The sequence below is a fragment of the Trachinotus anak genome, unplaced genomic scaffold (genome assembly GCF_046630095.1).
Source record: "Trachinotus anak isolate AG129_WGS33_773 ecotype Australia unplaced genomic scaffold, CSIRO_AGI_Tana_v1 ptg000023l, whole genome shotgun sequence".
Taxonomy (NCBI): domain Eukaryota; kingdom Metazoa; phylum Chordata; class Actinopteri; order Carangiformes; family Carangidae; genus Trachinotus; species Trachinotus anak.
Window position 1 is genome coordinate 7540758 of NW_027273874.1, and position 17138 is coordinate 7557895.

The window sequence follows — 17138 nt, forward strand, 5'->3', positions numbered from 1 at the left end:
AAAACTCAACTTCTCCACCTTTTCCCTTTTTCTCACACACACAATTTAAAAGTCATGTCAGTGACTCGGGGCTGTGCACCACGACGTCCTGTCCGCAGTTATTACAGTTAATAACCTGATTCTGAGGCTGGACTGGCTGGTTGACCCAGAAACTCTTTTCACAAGTGGATGAACTAATGGAGCCCAACACAAAGTGACTTCGTCAGGAGATGGCTCGGCTTAAACGCCATGACTAACAGTGGACAAGTCTGTACTGAGGAGACTGTATTTCCAAAAGACTGTACATGGAACCTGATGTTTGCTATTATTGCTATGTTTTAGTTTCTGCTCCTTAGAGCGCCTGGAAATAACAGGTCATGAGATTGAAAGATTTCTTTAAGGCATAAGCACAATTATTATACTTATATTTATCATTGACACTACACACACTACACAGTGTTTCTTACATTATTCAATCAGCTGTAAGTATTTTGGTAAAAGCCCTGCAACAATAAAAATTACATTTAGACCTAAGAGATATAAAACACATATTTACTTGCAATTTACTTATGAAGACTTGACGTGAGTTTGATCCCAAGTTTAGATGTCAGACTTTCTGACTTGATTTGGACTTTCCATGAGTTACTCAAGACTCATCACGAAGGACCTGGAAACAGTAATGGGTCTCGTCTCCCAAAAGCATCTAAAGGCTAAGTAAGATTATGATAAATCCAATGTTACAAACCTTCTTAAAGGCGCCATTTGTATGTTTTTTTTTTACCGTGGACATGGTGTCATTCCAGTAGTAGATGTTGGTGATTGTGACTTGACAAGAGCTTTAGCCATTGTTACATTTACAAGAGGTTTTAATATGTCCTCTGAGCAGTTCTACATCTTCAGGGAGGATTGAAGGGTTAGGGTTAGGGCTCTGAGTCACTATCAGAAAGTGATAAAATGGGCTGGGGGTAGCTGGTTGGCATGCTAACTTTAGTAGAAGAAAAGATGCGATAGAGACAAGATATAACATTGGTGTTGGTTTCCACCACTGGAGACAGCTGTTGGTGAGTAAAGGAATGAAGTTTGATTCTCACAGAATTTCACCATTGTGAAACGGTTGGATAGCATCGGAAAGCCCATCCAACCACATGGGAATTTCGGTGATTTGCCGAAATCGACAATCTGAGATTCACACCTGCTTCAAACTGTGACTGAGCAGCTGCGCAGAGGTGAGAGAGGAGCCAGGGATTGTCTTTATCTCCAGCTGTCTGTTTTCATTTGTTAGACAACAATTTGTGGCACTTTTCATGTGAACAACCTGTCACCCTGTCAGCCTCATGGTGCTGCTACCGGAATAGTCAAGAGATCACCAAAGTCATTAGGAGTCATCATCTGGAGACCATGAATAACTTTGTGCCAAAGTTCCTGGCAATCCAGATAACTGTTGTTGAGATATTTCATTCTGGACGAAAGTTGTGGTCTGACTGACTCCATCATGTTGCACTTCCCACATCCAGCCATTACCAGGCTGTTATCATGTAGTCTGGGGCTCTTTTTCCATTAATGATGAACCACATAGAACAAACCGGCCGACTGACCTCAAAGCAGCTGAGAACACTACACAGGCTCTTCTGTGTGATGCTAAACTTGAAGCAGCGTAACCCGTAAAACTGGAGGAAGACTGCGTGGAACGTTGTGTTAAAGTGTTAACGGTCAACAGGTGGCAGAGAGCAGAGTGTGCATACGCTTAAGAGGAAGAGCGGGGAAGACATGATGATAAGGAAAGAGTCAAAAGAAGGGAAAGGGGAAACAAAATGGGTGAAAAGCAGCAGCTGCATTGTGAAATCCACCTGTTCTCTCTTTCGGAAAACAGACACAGTGACAATGACAGCCGCTGAATTCCAAAGACTAAAACGCTCTCAGAAATTTACGAGGTGTTTGGTCATATGTTGAGTGTGTCGCCTAAATGTGTGTGTGAATGAGATGTTGTTACAGAGGCCTCAGTACAAGGTCAGTGTGTTTTTGAACCAAAGGGGCTTTTAGTTTCCACAATGTCCTTTTTTTCTGACTGGTTCTAGTTGTTCATGTTGCGGCTGGTTCAATTTCCCATCCGTACCAAAGCCGAGTTCCTGCCTAAACCTGACCAAACATTACCCATAGATCAGTCTTTCACTGTCCTGACTAACTCTGAGGAATCATCTTCCTGTTCTCTGTTCTCTGAACCTTTGACCAGAATTCTGCGACCGGTTCTGGTTTGTCTTCCAGTATCAACACTTTTATGTCAGTTTGTATGTGTTTCAGACCTTCCACTTGGGCGTCAAGGAGGCAATCTACTTTAATTCTCTGGTATTTTTCTTTACCCTGTGTCCTGGATCTCAAAGGGTCTCAGGTAGACTGGCCCACCGTAGACCAACGTGGGCTATGGCTCTAACTGGGGACTCATCTTTCAGAAGACACACATGGACTTGACCCGTCACAACCCAATAATCTGAATAGTTACAGAGGGTTTTACTTTATATAATTTTAATATTAAAATGTAAAGAACAAATGTAAAATATAGGTGTAAAATATGAAAATTGTTTTTTTTTTTTTTTCTTTTTGTGCCCTTTGACAACGCCTGTATGTGTTTTTCTGGACAGCAGGGGGTCGGGCTCGGCTAACACTCTCTGAGTTGGGTTGTGATTGGACAGAAATATTTGGCCTAAGCTGTGCTCTGGTGTGATAGTGAGGTGATGACCAGAGATCCAAATGAAAAGCTCAAATATAGATGTCGGGCCATAAATCATAACTGAACAGTAACAAGGAATAGAAATGATCCAAAACCCTATGTGTGTGTGTGTGTGTGTGTGTGTGTGTGTGTGGTTGTAAATCATGCTTTATATAAACTGTGATACGAGCATCAGATGACAGAGCTGTGATAAGACCTGAAAATACAGACAAGGAGGACATGGAGGTACATCAAATGTACTTTTCGCACAAACACACTCCTAAATCCAGCTGTCTAAATCCACAGCAACAGAGCGCTCAGAGCAAAGCCTTGCTTCACACCGAAGCTATTTCACACCTTACATAAAAAACATCTCTCTCTCTCTCTCTCTCTCTGTCCGATACACATGAATCACCATCCTTACTGTCTCAGTTTACTGCTTAAGCCCTGTCTTATCCATCACTTCTCGCCTCTCTTCTACTCATGTCAAGTACACACTCTCACACAGTGGGGAGTCTTATTGTGTTTACTTCCTTTATGCTGTCATCCCATCAGAGCCCCGCCAAGGCCCGTAATGGCCTCAAGGCATGGGGACAAACACACCCACAGTCATAAACGCCTCCCGTGTCTCAGCTGTTTGAACATAACTATTAAAAGCTTTTTTTGGTAATAAATACTTTTCTTTCATCATTTCATCATTCAAGACTGAGAAATGACTCTAACCTCTTACTGTGCTGCTCTGCTCCTCGATTGTTGGCAAATCACTGAATGTGTTCTGGAGAACGGATGAAATATGTGGAAAACATATCGCTGATACTGCGACTTGACAGGTGAAGGAATGAATATATGCAGGAATTACTGCAAAAGGGAGTGAATGAATGGATGGATGAATGAATCCCGGATGAATGAATATGAATGCAACAGAGAGACAGACTGAAGCTGAAGGTGAAAGACAAAACAACAGTAATTTGACCACTGGTGACACTGAGGAGTAAAGGTTAAACAAACAACAGCTGTTGTCGGGATAATTGTCAAACTTTTAAAGTTGTTTGGCTAAAATGTGTTTTTGTTGGTGATGATGATGATGAATGGCTTTCTTCGGCACAATGGAAGAAATTCAGGATTTCAGTCCAAACATTTTCAATCCCATCCAGACTCTCAAGAACTGACCAAACAACAGCAACATTTTCATGCAAACAGCTGCTTTGAATAAGAAAATTATGCCAATGCCAATATCTGCCAAAGAGCGATGAGAGGAAATTAGAGGCTGGGTTCAAACCCTGGATTCTTCACTCAAGCCGAACCTTACCCTCACCTTACCCATCTTTAATCAAAAGCACTTCATTGGTAAAGGTCCTGTGAGGCTCAGTTCAAAGTAAAAACATCCTCCTTTTTCTCCAAATGAGACTAGTACTATTTTAAGACTAGCTTCTTGTTGTGTTCCTTGTCTCTTCTTTTGACACCAAATACTTCATGTCCAGGGAAATAATAGATACAGTTTGTCAGAATGGAAAAGGTTTGACAGTACTCAATTACAGATTCCAGATTTTGTAATCTAAACCCAGCATGACTGAACTGTCAACGGGATTAAACTTTTCTATGAAGACCACTTGAAGACGTTGCTATATATGATCTGTTCTGGTTTAATTTTGTCCTGCTTGGCTTTTCAACGCTATCAGCTGGCTGTTAGACGTCTACGTCACTCTCCTTCACTTCATGCTTTGGTTTGGATCACACAGACATATACCCGTATAAAAAGTAATCATTGATTCTGGTGTAACATTGGTTTGAATGGCACAGCCATCCCCAGCTAAAGCTTGAATACATGTCTGGAAATTTTATTCCGGCACATTCTGCCATCAGCCAAAACTGAGTGAGTGGTTGTGCTTTGTCACTGCACAGTATGTATGATATGCATAGCTGAAGAAATCTTTTAAAGCCTTGGATTTAGACAGATGAGAAGCCCTCGTATACATGCATAACACTCTCATGTACAGTTGTCTTCTTCTTTTAGCTATAGGGTCAGCAGGGCTAGCCAGGGTTAATACCAGGGGGCTATTTCACACTCACTAATTGCTCCATATGCACACATGGCCATACAAGAATGTAGTCGCTTCAGAGAAGACAACTTTACCAACATTTATAGACTTTACAAGGCTTGGACAACCTGCTCTAACTTTCACTTCTCTTTAATTCTACCACATTTGTACCATAAACACTTAGTCACTGCTTTCACCCTCAACTGACTCACGTTTCTGCTGTTTTCTTGTCGGGAACTGACGTTTCACTGCATATGTGACAAGATAAAGTGAGGAATAATAAGTTAACAGGCAGGAAAAGGGTCATAATGTTAACTAAACATGTAAGGCTGCACATGTAGTTAGCCAACATTAGCTAACCAGCACAATCGGACGGGCTTCAGTAGCCTGTGTCGGCTAATACCGAATGATAAACTCATCTCTTGTAAATAGCTTTTCTAATTATTCTGTTGTTATATGTTAATGTAACTTAGAGTTTAATATATTTTAAGCAGTGAATTTTAAAATGAACAACCTTATCAAACCATGAGTAGCCTATATGTTAAAGATATTAAGTTTGACACACTGACGTAAAGCTAATTTACCTTTTTGTCCCACCCTCTAAGGTTCTGATTGGTTTAGTTGTTCAATATCACATTTTAATTACTCGACAGAACCTGAGTCTAAAACCAGGATTAACAGTAGATGAAATCTGACTTGCTAAATCCTGACTTTCTTGCAGCTATTATTTGTTGCTCTTTGTTGACAAATGTTAAGAACAGATTCTTCTTTGAATTTTGGTCACCACACGACAGAATCCGCATAAACATCCTGTTACACTTGAGTTCAAACACACAAATAGAACAAAGCCAGTTAGTTGCATGCATCGCTGTATTCTCTCCTGCACACAGAAAAAAGAGAGAAGTTTGGCCTCACCGGTGTGCAGGGTTGACGGCATTGCTGCTGCTTGAGAAGTGGTTGTTGGTTTTAGCCACAGCCGAGTTACAGGTTCTGCTTTTGGTCTTTGGCGCCTTTGGGCGACCGGGGTCCGCTGAGCTTTGTTGCGGAGAACTTTGGGCCTTCTTTTCGTCCAGCATGGCCAAAAACACACAAGGACATATACAGCGCACACACACACACACGCAATGTCTTAAATCATACACATGCACGCATACACAGCCACTTTTCACACTTCCAAATTCAAAGATAAATCCCAAATATAACAAGTAAAAAGTGAAAACTAGGTCTTTTCTCTTGCTGGTTTCTTGGAATTATTCTCACGTTAACAAAGAATTTTCTTTTATCCAAAAGTAAATCCAGAAGGAAGAATTCCAGAGGTAGAAAATCCTCCCGCCGTTCCAGAAAATTCAGGCAACTGATCGACTTTCACAAGGTGCTCATAACAGATCATTTCCAACCAATTTTACGACTGGATCAAAAGTTAAAAACTAACACAAAACAAAGTTAGAGAATCTTCCCAGCTCCCCAAAACTTAAGGTCCTACAGCATTCCCATATTCTGGAATTTCTGGCGTTCCTGAACTAAAGCATTTCAGATTTCTGAGGGCTTAAGCCATTAGTGGGTCAGCGGTATTTGAGCCACAAGAGACTGAAAGACAAATCAGGAGGAACGCTGCACTGCTCTTCCCCCGTCCCTCTGAGCCAACAGCTGGAGAGGGAGAGAGAGATAGAGAGAGGCAGGGGAAGGGAGAGAGAGGCAGGCGAGAGAGTCCTGAAGGCAAGTGACAGAGGAGAAATAAGATAACGTCTAGAGGCGGGTTTCTGACCACCTGTTTTTCATCTGTATGTTCAATTTGCGCATAAAAGTTTTTATGTTTGGCTCAGGTAGAAAAGTTAGTGCATTGATAACAACATCAAAATTAAAACACATTTCACGAGTAAATGATGCAAATTAATACATGAAACAAACAAAAACATCATGTTTCAGTGTTTACTGAAGCGTGTTTTCCACATTGTTTTTCACATTTTCAGGCTTGACTGGCACGATTTGAACCGCACCAGTTCATTGCACCCTCCTCTCCTCCTCCAGTGGAGGGAAACCTGCAGTAATTCCTGTTTTATTTCGTCAAATGTTTTGAAATTCGGTTAAAATCTGCACATTTGGATGGACACTCACCTCGTTGTGATTGAAATCTTGAAGAAAAAAGGAGTTGAGATGTCTCAGGCAACAGCATTTGAGGAAAATGTGTATGCAAGTTAACAATTAGCCTGTTAGCATGCTATTGAGGCTTTAATCTCTGACTGGCAGAAGTTGAGTCTTCAGATTTGGAGATGGAAATCTCTCAAGGGAAAACTCAGGAAATCACCACAGTCATAAGGATTTGTCCTCAGCAGATCACGAATGCCAAAACATGATTATTAAATACTGGAAATTTATTTACTGTTCCATGAATGGAGATAATTAAGTTTGCTAATGTATTTTTAGATCAGTGCAATAAAGCCGATCAATTACTGTCTATACAATGAAAAGCATTTGTCAATACATTACTGTCCTCTCTGTACTGACTGACCGCTGACCTCTTGTGGAAAGTGCATGAAAAGATTCAGCAGTAAACTTAAAAATCACATAATTGTTATAAAGTTGGAGGTAATGAGGCTCATTCATGTGGCATCTTCAATACAAATATACAAGTTAAGCATTTTAAGATTTGGTTCTGAAGCATTAAATAATGAAGAATAAATACTGAATGAAGACTGAGTCCTGGTTTATTACTTTACAGAAACAGCTAAACGAATTAAACAAATTCTCATTTGTTAATCATGTTAGCTTTTGCTTTGAGTTAGTTTGAGCCTGCAAACAGACAACGATGTACATGATTATTTATTATTTATAAGTTTTACAGCTTTTAAATTATTTCACAGGGATTTAACTTTACTATTAAAACCAAATAAGACCAGCTTCATGCACAAGGGTTTTCCTGTCGTGGGGCGAAAATAGGGGCAACATAATTTATTGAGAATGTCAGAACATTTTTAATACTATTTTAATAAGATTTTGCAGATGGTGTATACTAAACATTAAATGTTAAGTCATGTTGTCATACACATAACTAATCATTGAAAATAAGAGACATATTTGAGTCAGACGACCTTGTTAAAATTATTATTTGTTCCACAATATACAAAAAAACCCCAAAAGAATAAAAATAAACAATCCATCCACCTGAATAACATTGACAAAAACATACAGCAGTAGTACATCAGTACAGTGTAGTGCAACATGTTTCACAGTCAGTGAGTACTTAGATTAATCAGCCACAAGGGAGAAGCAACAGCCCTGATAATTCTGTACAGCCCAAAATAATCAACATCCACTGGATATATTTACACTTCAACGGAGAAAGAGACACTAACAGGTTTTACGAGTGTGCCAGCTGAACTGAGTTTGATTCAGACAAGATGCAGCAGAGTCAAAAAGAGAGAGGATAAATAAATAAATCATTCCCTGTGTGTGCTTCAAGTGATTCATGACTCACACCAAACAACTGCACTTTTGGCTTTTAGTTAAAAAGCATTCGGCAGAAGGTGAAGAGTTTACTTCTGATGATTTTCACTGAAATGTTACTCTGTCAACGCAGATCTGTGAGTTTTATTTCACATTAATCATCTTCAGGGAAGAAGCTGATGGAAAAAAAAAATTCCCCTAAATCCCCGTGTAGGACAGTCTGAACCCTGCTCCTAGACTGACTTCAAAAACATAAAAACAAAGAAGAGTTGATGCTGCTTATTCTCATTAATGCCTGTTTATTCACTCAAGCTTCCCTCTGTACATTGATGAGTCCTTCTTTATATTATATACACAATTTACATCTGGTCACATAAGCACAGATGATCACACCTTCCTGTGTGAGTCAAACACATTTAAAGCAAAGTTTAATCAAAAATTAATTGTGAGTAAACTTTAAAATTTTCTTTTTCATGAACAATGCCCCGAAACAAAAAGCATAGCTGGTGCCTTATATGTATTTAAAAAGATATGTGCACTTCGACTTTATCTGGTTATTGAAATATTTTAAGTAGTTGGTGAGAAGTTCATAGGGTGGATGGATGATAGACTCACCCACTCATTCACCTGCAGAAACCAAAATCTGATGTCGTGACCCTTTAGATCTATATCCACTGAGTCACTGAGGAGTTTTATTCCATAAAAATATTCAGTGACGTGAAACTGATCGAGTATTTGTCGAGTTCAGCTGCTCAAGTGTTGGTAGAAGGAATGAAATGTCAAAATCAAATCAAATGTTTTGTCTCCTGCAGACAGGAAATAATCCTGCACTGAACACCCCCCAAAATAAAAGCACAACTTGTTATTTTTATACATCAGCTTTTGTAGAAATAAAACAAAAAAATAAACATATATGATAATTAGTGATGTGTGTCCCCACTTCCTGTCTTCAGGCTTAGCTCAACGTCTGCAGACAGATCTTTTCATCTGGCTCTCGACACCGAAGCGAACAAGCAAATTTCTCAAATGTCGAACATACTTTCAGAAAAGGGAGCATCGTTTACTTGATTTCCTGGTTGGGATCATTCTTAAATGATTTACTTGTTTCACTGGTTTACTTCATCTTGAAACAAGCCTCAAAAGGAAAGTGGCAGAGCTGGAATGAATTTTCACTTTTAGGAGTAACAAAAATAATCTTGTTTCTTCGCTCCAACAAGCTCAGATCTGAATTATTGTTTTCACTACGATTCAGAATGACACCTCATGACACCAAATTTACCTGTTTTATAAAATAAAAGCAACTGGCAGCTTCAATTAAAGTCCAACACAAAAGAAAAGAAGTGGGTCAGAAATACATTAAATGCATCTGTCTCTGCTCTCTTTTGTCCAGCTTATCCATCCGTACATCTCTCCATCTACCCTCCTCCAGATGCCTAACAACCACCCCCACCTTCTGATGGAAAAACACAAGGCTCAGTATGTATGGGTAAATCCGATTTGGCATGAATGTGAAATATTTGTATTAAGTTAAATACATCTTTTCTTCTCTCCTCACCCCTCCTCTGCCCCTCTCGTTCCCTCCATCCCTCCCTTCCTCTCCATATTCACAAAAGGCCTCATTCAGTGCAGCCAACTCTGGTGTCTGCTTCAATGACAAGTTTATATCACCTACTGCTCCTTCTCCTCATACACCAGCCTTTCTCATATTCCTCCCTTCCTTCCTTCCTTCTTTCCTTCCCTTGCTCCCTCTCTCTGTTTACGTGATGTTGGATATGGGGTCGCTGATTTTCAGACACCTCCAGTAGATGGTTCTTGCCATGGTGAAGAGAGCGAGCAGGATCAGCAGCGCCCACGACACGTAGATCCCTTTAGACTGCTGGGCGGGTTTCCATGTACCGACCTGAACACACGGAAAACACACATGAACAACACACTGCTGCATCACACCTGAGGAGAAATCTGTTTTTATTCTATTTATTTCAACATTGCTGATCACGTTTCGGACATTTACATGTGAACAGAATTTAAGATTAATGCGACACCCACAGCATCGGCCCATCTGAACACTGTTATTACGTGTGAGCTTGCAGAGAAAACACTGGGCAGGGCTGTTTCGATGCACATCATACACCACCTTTGTCCTTTATTGTCTTACTCCAACTACAAATTAATTTTTTTGTTTTCTTTTCTTATTTATTTTGTTTTTTTGTAAAGAATAATTGACATTTCTTTCAGCATGTGACTTTTCTGAGTGTAAATAAATGTGGAACAAATAAATGAATGTGCCAAACATCAATAATATAATAATAATAATAAGTAACGAATAATTATGAAACTATCATTACTCAAATGTCTTCACACACACACAGATACACACCAAAAGTCCTGCGGTGGAGGCAGCGAGGACTATGAACAGCAGGAAACACAGCAGGCTCCTCCTCCTGGGGTACCGCCGACCAATAGAGGAACTGGAAATCAAAAATCAGGAAATGAATAAATGAAAACGAAACGGGAAGAGGTTAATTTCTCTTTACGTCTCACACAGATACAGAGAATCGCTGGGGCGCTTACACTTTTCGGCAGTGTGGACACCGAGCCAAGGTCCGGTCTGAAAACTCTGTCCACTGAGAGAGAGAGGAAATGAAAGGTCAGTGCGTGTGTGTGTATGTGTGTGTGTGTGTGTGTGTCTTTGTGCACCATAGACATGAACAAATAATTCTGTTACACAACAACTGTAGATGACAAAAATGTAAAAAAAAAAAAAAAGAGAAGTGAATTTGTCACTTATAATGTCATTTTTGTGTGTGTGTGTGTGTGTGTGTGTGTGTGTGTGTGTCCTACCAGGAATGTATTGGAGCAGTGTCCGCAGATGACCCTGATGCCGACGGGCTGATGCTGTGGTTCAGGACTGTCCCTCCCGATGTGAACTGGTCCCAGGTTGATGATGCGTTTACTGACAGAAAAAAAAAAAAAAATTAAAATAGTGCAGATTTGAAACAATTTGAAAACTGGTGGAGCTTAAACCAAATGTCTTTAAGTTGAGATCACAAACGACAACCCTGAACACTTCCACATCAGCTGTTAAAGACACAAAATAAGTGGGAGATTGGTACCAAAAATCAGCTGTTGTACTGGCACTGACGTCAATAAATGTTTAAATGACACTCAGTCCTACATCTGATTATCTGTTTTTTCTATGTTCTTGTCACAGTCTTTGAGTATTGTGTGTTTTTGGTAACACACTGGAGACTTTCAAAGCCAAGACAAACTATGAAAGTGACGCAGTTCACCTCCCTTTCTGCTCGTGTCAAGGTGTGGCTTCAAAACCAGGAGCCATGACTGACACAGTATCACAGTAACAGGAAGTCACTATGTTTTTAAATGGATGACAGCTGAGATTTAGGCTGATAAGATGTTTTGGTTTTTGCAAAAACCCGTCCTTTCTTTATATAAGAACTCCTCAGGGCAGCTGTACGAGCAGAACGATTTCAAAACAGCAGCAGCTCCTGAACAGACTCATCCGTGACTGTATCTGCTGAACGGCTGGTGGATGAGTGGCTTCTAATGCACAGATGGTGTGGTTACAAGACAAAGCTGATATGGGTGAAAAATAATCCCTCACTGTTTCTCTGTCTCACCAGTATGGTCTTGGACAGGCGATCCTCTGCGACGTGACTTTGCAGATCAGCAGACAGTTGCACGGACAGCGCACGTACTTCTTACCAACAGGAGCATTTTTTATTGGCTGTTGGCGGAGGGACGAACACACAAAGAAGAAAGGGGAATAAGAAAACGAAACCACACTTTGTCACTTGGTTCCTAAATAGTTGTCAGTGGTTCGGTTTTGATCTCATCAGCAGAAACTCTGCACATCTTCTGAGATGAGGTGATGAACAGACTTCCTGAGAGAGGAAACATGAGACACTGCTCACGTCTGGTTGGTGAAACATGACACTCAGTACATCAGCCTGATGTTTTCCTGGTTTCTGAATGCAGCGGTTCTCAATGCTTTAAGAGCAGCGAAAACATTTCTAACATAGTCTCTAATCTCTAGTCTTCATGGTTTGTTAAAAATGCAGATGGATTTTACTTAATGTCCACATTTCAGCTTCTAAGAGCACAAACACTAAATATTTTTCTAAATGGAAAATGAACTGTTTCTATAGCAAAAACCAACCTCAGACAGGAAATAAACCTGCAAATAAACCTGCTGCAGTAATGATTCCAACGCCAGATCACAACACAGAAAGGCAAAATATAAAAAGGCAACATAACAACATTCAAAAGGTATAAAAAAAAAATCTGCATTAATAGTGGCAGAAAAACAAATTATACAACACTCACTGAAACATGATGCTTCTATTGACAATTTATCAGCATAACAACAAAACCATTCAAAGTTGTATTAGTTAGGTTGGTAGTTCATACTCTGAGGGTAATTAACATGAGAGGAAAATAAAATACATATTTTATTACTATTAGACAAATTTAGGTCAGTCTTTTCAAAGTTTCTTCTAATCTTAGTCGAGTAAAACAAGGGAAAACCGATGCCAACTTAAGCAGTCAGTGATCAGGGTTGCAAGATATCACTGATTCAATTGAAGGGGCTGGGAACCAGTTACTTCTTTTTTGTTTGTTGTTGAATCAGAAGTTGTGTTTTTGTTCCACAGTATAGCAGTAAGAGACCCAGGGTACAAGAGGACCAAATGTTTAGCTGGTGTAAACCTTCACCTTCGGTTTATGCTTGTGAATAAAAAGTCAGAAAGCTACAGCAGTTACTTCAAGGCCAAATCCACAGGTCCAAGGTCCTGTGGTACAACTCTAGACTCATCTGGCATGTGTCTGAGTCTGACGGACTCACCGTAGCTTCGTTGCAGATGCTGCACTTCACCACATGCTGGTGCGTCTTGCCCTCCACTGATATGGTGCTCTGACAGACGCGACAGCTGATGACCGGGGCGCTGCTGCTGTCCGGACTGCCCTGTGGGGAGTACGGGGGTGGAGGGTCGCCGGGAGCCACCAAGCTGGGGAACGGTGCTAAACCTGGAGAGAGGAACGACCAGGAGGAAGCAGTTTGGTTACTGAAAAAGAACAACAGCCCAAAACCCAGTGACATTTAGTTTCCAACAACATTAAACCGGGAAAAACAGGAAATCTTCAGGAATTAAAATTAATGAAATTGGCAAAATGTTGTCTAAACAGAAAACAAGTGAACAAATCTAAAGTTTTCTTCAGCGTTTAACAGATGGGCCGCCGCGACCGAATCAAAGACCACCTCCACTAACGTGATAAAACATTAAGGCATTTTTATCAAATCAAATAACCTGGGAAAAACACAGAGGAGCCATTTCACACAACAAAAACATACTTGAGTGTGAATATTATTTAAGCTGCCATTTGTTATACAGGGTGCGTTAGGACACGGGTGGCTACGGTCTTGGCTTCACAACTTCCTGGGTAAACCCTGGTATCTGACCACACATTTCTGATGGTGGTTTTCTGTACTTGACAGTTTTTGACGCTCTGGACTATGACACATTTCAGTCAGTACCAAACCATTAAGGTTTGATAGCAAGCACTTTCTGTATGTGCGTGTGCTCTCATTATAACCACTGTAATGCTTTGCACACAGGTTTTATCAGTGCAGTCATATGCCTATCAAGACACACAGTGGGAACACAATCAAAAAGTCAGTTTTATGGCAGCTTCCATGCTGATACAGTGATTGAAACAGGATGTTCCTTTTTGTCCTAAAAACAAAAAAGACCCCCACCCTCCATGCTGTAACCCTACTGGAGGGCCCGTCACAGTTTATATCCTGCAGCATATTATATTATCTCTCCGGGAATCAGTGACACATTAACTAATCAACCAAGCCTTTTGTACTTACGGTGAGTCATTAATTGGTCAGACAATACATCAGCGCGCAGGACATTATCAGTGAGTAACACCCAAAGGCCAAACTTTATCAGGGGTAATACAAGAAGAGACAGAGGAAGGAGAGAAACTGAGTGTAAAAATAAAGACTAAAGTAGGAGGAAATGGCAGAGGAGGACAGGAAAAGAGAGGAAAGATCATGCAAATTTAAAAAATGAAGACCAAATAAGGAGTGAAACATACAGTCTGAATAATGGGGTAATTATATCAATCAGTCAATTATTAATTATATCTTGATTTTTTTGATTAACAGAATAATCTGTTAGTCAAGATTTGTTTGATTAACCATCAATAACCTGAAAAGCAACACAGGAGATTAAAACATGGATCTCATCTGACATGTACTAATCAATGATCTGACGTGGAGCTGCATCAATCAGTAGAAAAATGTTTGGTAATCAATTAATTTGCTAAGTGATTTAGAGAGTCAATGAGATTTTCAGCATAACGTGAGAGGATTGCTGCTTTTCTTTGTCTTTTGTGATGGTAAAGTCAGACAAAATCCAACAACAGCACAGAATCTGACAGATATTTTCCAGTTTTTTTTTATTTTTATTTAGAGATAAAGCGGATAATCAACATTTTTATATTACTTTCTGTGATGTGTATATTCACAGATCACTGCCACCACACAGCTGCAGGCTACAATCGTTGATTAAATCATAACACGGGTGTAAAGTGCATTTTAAGGTGTGCATTAAATGTGTTGTTTACAGCTAACGTTAGCCACACCGCTAGCTAGCTAGCTAACATTTGTTTACAAGTTGACCTTCTCCAGCCTAAATACAAATTAAACCGGTCAGTGTATCTGTCCAGAGATCTGTGGACATGTCTGCATCGCTGTGGATAAGGTGGCAACCCGAACAGCGGACATACTCTGAGGTTTAGACGGAAATCCGTGGGAGCTGCCCCCGGGAGAGAAGCCGTTGGTCCCGTCGTGCTGCTCGGACAGCAGCGGCGACCGTTCCCCGTCCGCCATCGCTCCCACCGGCCCTCGGCCTTCCGCAACGCCCCCAGGAAGAGTGTCTGCAGCGGCGGGGAGTCCTCACACCGCCGCTAGCGATTTCTGGAAGAGTCACTGGGGAGATATGAAGCCCCTCAGCCTGACGTCCACATGACACGGAGAGAGACACCGAAGGCGGAAACGAAACAACAAAAACACCTGTCACATGACTGTGGTCCGAGTCACGGCTGTGATTGACACCGCTAACGACCAATCAGCGAGCTCGATGAGGGTGGGCGGGTTCAATGGCGTCCTTTGATAGTCCAGGCTGCGTTCAAATACTGAAACACAGCGCTCTTTACCGGGTGTTAAAAGCTTAAAAACATTAGTAATAACACTAATAATGGAGAATCCAGGGTATGGTTGTTGAATTTCACAGTGCTATTGGACATGTATATATATATATTTTCTATTTGAATTTTCACAGTCCTGTTGGAAATGTACATTACTGTTAGAATTCTTAAAATACGTTCTTTCATCTCTGTAAGAATTAACTCTAGGACAACGTGTTTCTACCACTACACCGTAAATTAAATATATCGTGTAATTGATTTAATTCTGTAGCCAACATTAACAAATCTTCAAATTAACTAACTTATTTGTGACACCACAATCATATTTAAGGTTATGAAAATGGCAGTGCATGTTCTGTTGTTTACCAAAGATACAATGGAAGGGCTCCTTTTTTTGTTTTCTTTATGTGTTTAATGTGAAAATTCTGGTAAGAAAATGTTAATTTTGTTGTTTTTTGTTACAAGTAAATAATACACATTAATCTGCCTGACAAAATAAATCTACATTATACGTTTGTGTGGTTTTATTTCCTGTAAATCATGCTTTAAAACTCTTACAAGGTCCAACTATTCTGCTAAACCCAGGACTGAATATTTATGGGATGACTCTGTTTTCATATCTGCAGCATCTGACCTCGGAAAAAATGAAGTTGATTAATCAACTGATTAGAAAAAGTTTGACCTCATTGCAACATGTAGGTAGGTTGAAGGTCTAATTCTTTCCTTCCTTCTTCTCGTTTCTGTCATTTACTGTTACTTTATTATTATTACTTAATTTGATAAGTTGTCTGCTCTTTATAAATGTAATATTTCCTTTAAGATTCAATTGTTTCAATCGCTTTAAAAACATTTTGTTAGATTCTGCTCAGTAGTTTTTTCTATAAAATTAAATTAAAAACTTATATAACAAATAATATCTTCCTTTGCTTTTTAAAAGCCATTCACACATTCAACATTATATTTACTGCCATGTATGTAATTAAACCCAAGTTAAATTTATGATGAGAACACAATGACTGAAAAAAAGCTATATCTTTAATTTTATTGATATATTTACAATATAATCTTTATTTCATCCTCCTGAGACTGAGCTAATTTGACATAATAACAATTACTCATTGTTCTCAAAATTAACTGCATTTATTGCTCATGTTTCAGTATCTTATTCTAAAAGTGCATTATTATCTTATTCTAAAATGAATAGTTCAAGGCCATAATCACACATTTCAGAGGTTGAATAAAGACACATCTGCATTTCTTTACTTTTAAAAGAGAGAACAGAGACAAAAGAGAGAGAAGTAAGTACATAATAAAAGAAAAACAAATCTAAAATGTATTTTAGATTAAAACTTACAATAAGTAGTATATTTTCACATTTGAAACACAAAGAAAATTCAGAATGTAAGAACATAATCTTCAATGATACTTTACTTTTCATTAATAGTGAGTGAAACAATCACATGTGTTGAGAGCAGGAAGGAGAGCTGCTGCCACCAGACACCATGACACATCACTCACCGAGACACACGAAGAGTCAAGACCAAGGCTCCACCCAGCTGCATCAGATGAAGCATTGTTCATTGTGAAGAAACCAACTCTGAAGAAAAAAATGATATATATAATGGCACTGAAGACGAGACAGTGTTCAGGAATGAATCCTGTAACTATATCACATCAGTCACAGCCAGTTTTCTTAAATCATTCGTTCAGGCCACTTCAGAAAGAATCGGTTTGACTGA

The 17138-nt window shown here is 39.6% G+C and overlaps 2 protein-coding genes across 4 annotated transcripts in view; both read right to left on the reverse strand.

Moving 5' to 3' along the window:
• The window catches only part of LOC139607136 (platelet binding protein GspB-like), a 39629-nt gene extending 33215 nt beyond the window's left edge, over positions 1 to 6414 (reverse strand). For 2 of the 3 annotated variants that reach the window (XM_071459791.1, XM_071459790.1), the window contains exon 1: positions 5638 to 6414. In XM_071459791.1, the coding sequence (XP_071315892.1) occupies positions 5638 to 5798 (161 nt within the window). In that variant the 5' untranslated portion in view covers positions 5799 to 6414. The remainder of the gene's footprint in view (positions 1 to 5637) is intronic. The other variant, XM_071459789.1, reaches the window with a different exon arrangement.
• A 1276-nt stretch (positions 6415 to 7690) lies between these two features.
• On the reverse strand, positions 7691 to 15296 carry LOC139606953 (type I phosphatidylinositol 4,5-bisphosphate 4-phosphatase-A-like). Its single transcript, XM_071459423.1, has 7 exons — positions 14980 to 15296; positions 13028 to 13209; positions 11805 to 11911; positions 11008 to 11119; positions 10738 to 10790; positions 10544 to 10634; positions 7691 to 10066 (listed from the first exon to the last, which is right to left on the reverse strand). The coding sequence occupies exons 1-7, from the start codon at positions 15080 to 15082 to the stop codon at positions 9923 to 9925; spliced, it is 792 nt and encodes a 263-aa protein (XP_071315524.1). The 5' UTR covers positions 15083 to 15296; the 3' UTR covers positions 7691 to 9922.
• Between the last annotated feature and the right edge of the window lie 1842 nt (positions 15297 to 17138).

What these genes read in the sequence shown, in the direction of transcription:
- LOC139606953 (XM_071459423.1), bottom strand. Translation starts at nt 15,082, where the DNA reads ATGGCGGACGGGGAACGGTCGCCGCTGCTGTCCGAGCAGCACGACGGG. An exon ending in GCATCTGCAACGAAGCTACG is followed by an intron (nt 11,912 to 13,027) that starts GTGAGTCCGTCA and finishes CTCCGCCAACAG; the next exon opens with CCAATAAAAAATGCTCCTGT. An exon ending in TGTCCACACTGCCGAAAAGT is followed by an intron (nt 10,635 to 10,737) that starts GTAAGCGCCCCA and finishes TTTGATTTCCAG; the next exon opens with TTCCTCTATTGGTCGGCGGT.